A 1,393-nucleotide genomic window follows, 5' to 3' on the forward strand; every position below is an offset into this window, starting at 1 on the left:
ATGGTGACCAGGGGGTGGGGCAACTGTGAAGGAGTGGGGCTACCCGTCAGACCCTTGACATCTCACCGAAACTCGTTAAGCAGCCCACCAGCCAAAATAATTTCCCACCCCTGAGTTATAATTTTGCCAAAGCATCTCTGATCTCTCTACTTCCCCCTTCCCTTCCCACCTCCCACCCCTCAAGTCCTCTGTTCCCTTCCCCAGTTCTTAGTCCACATTGTCTTTGTCATCCTTTTCTCCCGATCATCCTTGTTGCTCACCCTCTCTTTAATACTGTCCTTGTCTTCTTCCTCCTCCTTGTCATTGTCGTCCCCTTTGGGGGTCTTGCTCTTTCAGAGCACCACTGCAAGTCCCTAAAGGTTTCCTCACATGGCACCTCTCTGAGCTACCAGCAAACCAAATAAAATCTCCCCAGACCAAAATGTGTCCCTTCTGGGCTTCATTACAGCATCTCCAAAAGATGCTGCTAACTTAGAGCCACCTAATCCACTTTTATTGCCATATAAATCATTCACACATTTATCATCTAAGGGGGATATAATGTGGGGCCTATTAATCTTTTCCAACTGCAGGCCTCTCAGGCAGGCACTAATCCCAAGATGGATGACTGCATTCACACATAGGAGATGCATGAGGCCAAAAGAGACAGAAACACCAGCCCACTCACTCACGTCTCTGTTTTCAGGCAGCCCATTGTACCAGCCCACAAATGCTCTGGCCGAATAAACCCCAGACAGATTTTCTCCTGGGATGCCAAGGATCCGGTTATCTTCTGCCCCATAGCTCTGCAGAAGTAGAAATAACAACCCCAGTCAAACATGTATCAATACATGCTGGTATGAAAGCAATACACAGGGTAAATCTCCTCCACAGAAGGGCCACTGCCATCTGAGGGAACCACCTGTGGGATGCTGTACTGCTGCCAACCTCCAGGGTATGTCCTGGGCTGGCAGATTCGTATAACAAAGCTTCCAATGCGAGTTTCACGGCCTTTCCCCATGCCTGGGATGTGGAGAACTACCTGGGAGCGTGACACTATGCAAGGCAAAGGTATAGGACAGGGGAGAGGTGGGTTTTCAAGCTGCTCTTTGAGACCATAGGTAATATGAACCTAAAGAGATGGCATATATGCACCTGCCCCCACCCTGTGGCATCCCATCAAAGTTGTCATAAAGCCCGTCACTGACACATTACATCAAAGGAATGCCCAAGCCCCAGCAGGGTTAAGACACACCAGCCTCTATAGCCCACAAGGCTGCCAAAGGGATGGATGTGGCCAGCTTCATGTCCAGCTGCCTCAATTTCCTCAACTCAAATGACCAGGTGTCCATTTATAGCTGGGTTGGCTAGGGCTGGTATTCCACACAAATCTAGAGAGGCTCAAACTCACATC

At 49.3% G+C, this 1,393-nt stretch overlaps 1 protein-coding gene and 1 long non-coding RNA gene across 4 annotated transcripts in view; one reads left to right on the forward strand and one right to left on the reverse strand.

Annotated features, from left to right (window-relative positions):
• FDXR (ferredoxin reductase) overlaps window positions 1–1,393 on the reverse strand; it is a 25,676-nt gene that overhangs the window by 11,669 nt on the left and 12,614 nt on the right. For all 3 annotated transcript variants that reach the window (XM_019517871.1, XM_019517862.1, XM_019517881.1), the window contains exon 5: window positions 672–785. In XM_019517871.1, the coding sequence (XP_019373416.1) occupies window positions 672–785 (114 nt within the window). The remainder of the gene's footprint in view (window positions 1–671; window positions 786–1,393) is intronic.
• Window positions 1–1,393, forward strand: part of LOC109297835 — a 20,962-nt gene that overhangs the window by 7,275 nt on the left and 12,294 nt on the right. The window lies entirely within an intron of this gene.

The sequence above is a fragment of the Gavialis gangeticus genome, unplaced genomic scaffold, assembly GCF_001723915.1.
Source record: "Gavialis gangeticus isolate Ggan-Ray unplaced genomic scaffold, GavGan_comp1, whole genome shotgun sequence".
Lineage (NCBI taxonomy): Eukaryota > Metazoa > Chordata > Crocodylia > Gavialidae > Gavialis > Gavialis gangeticus.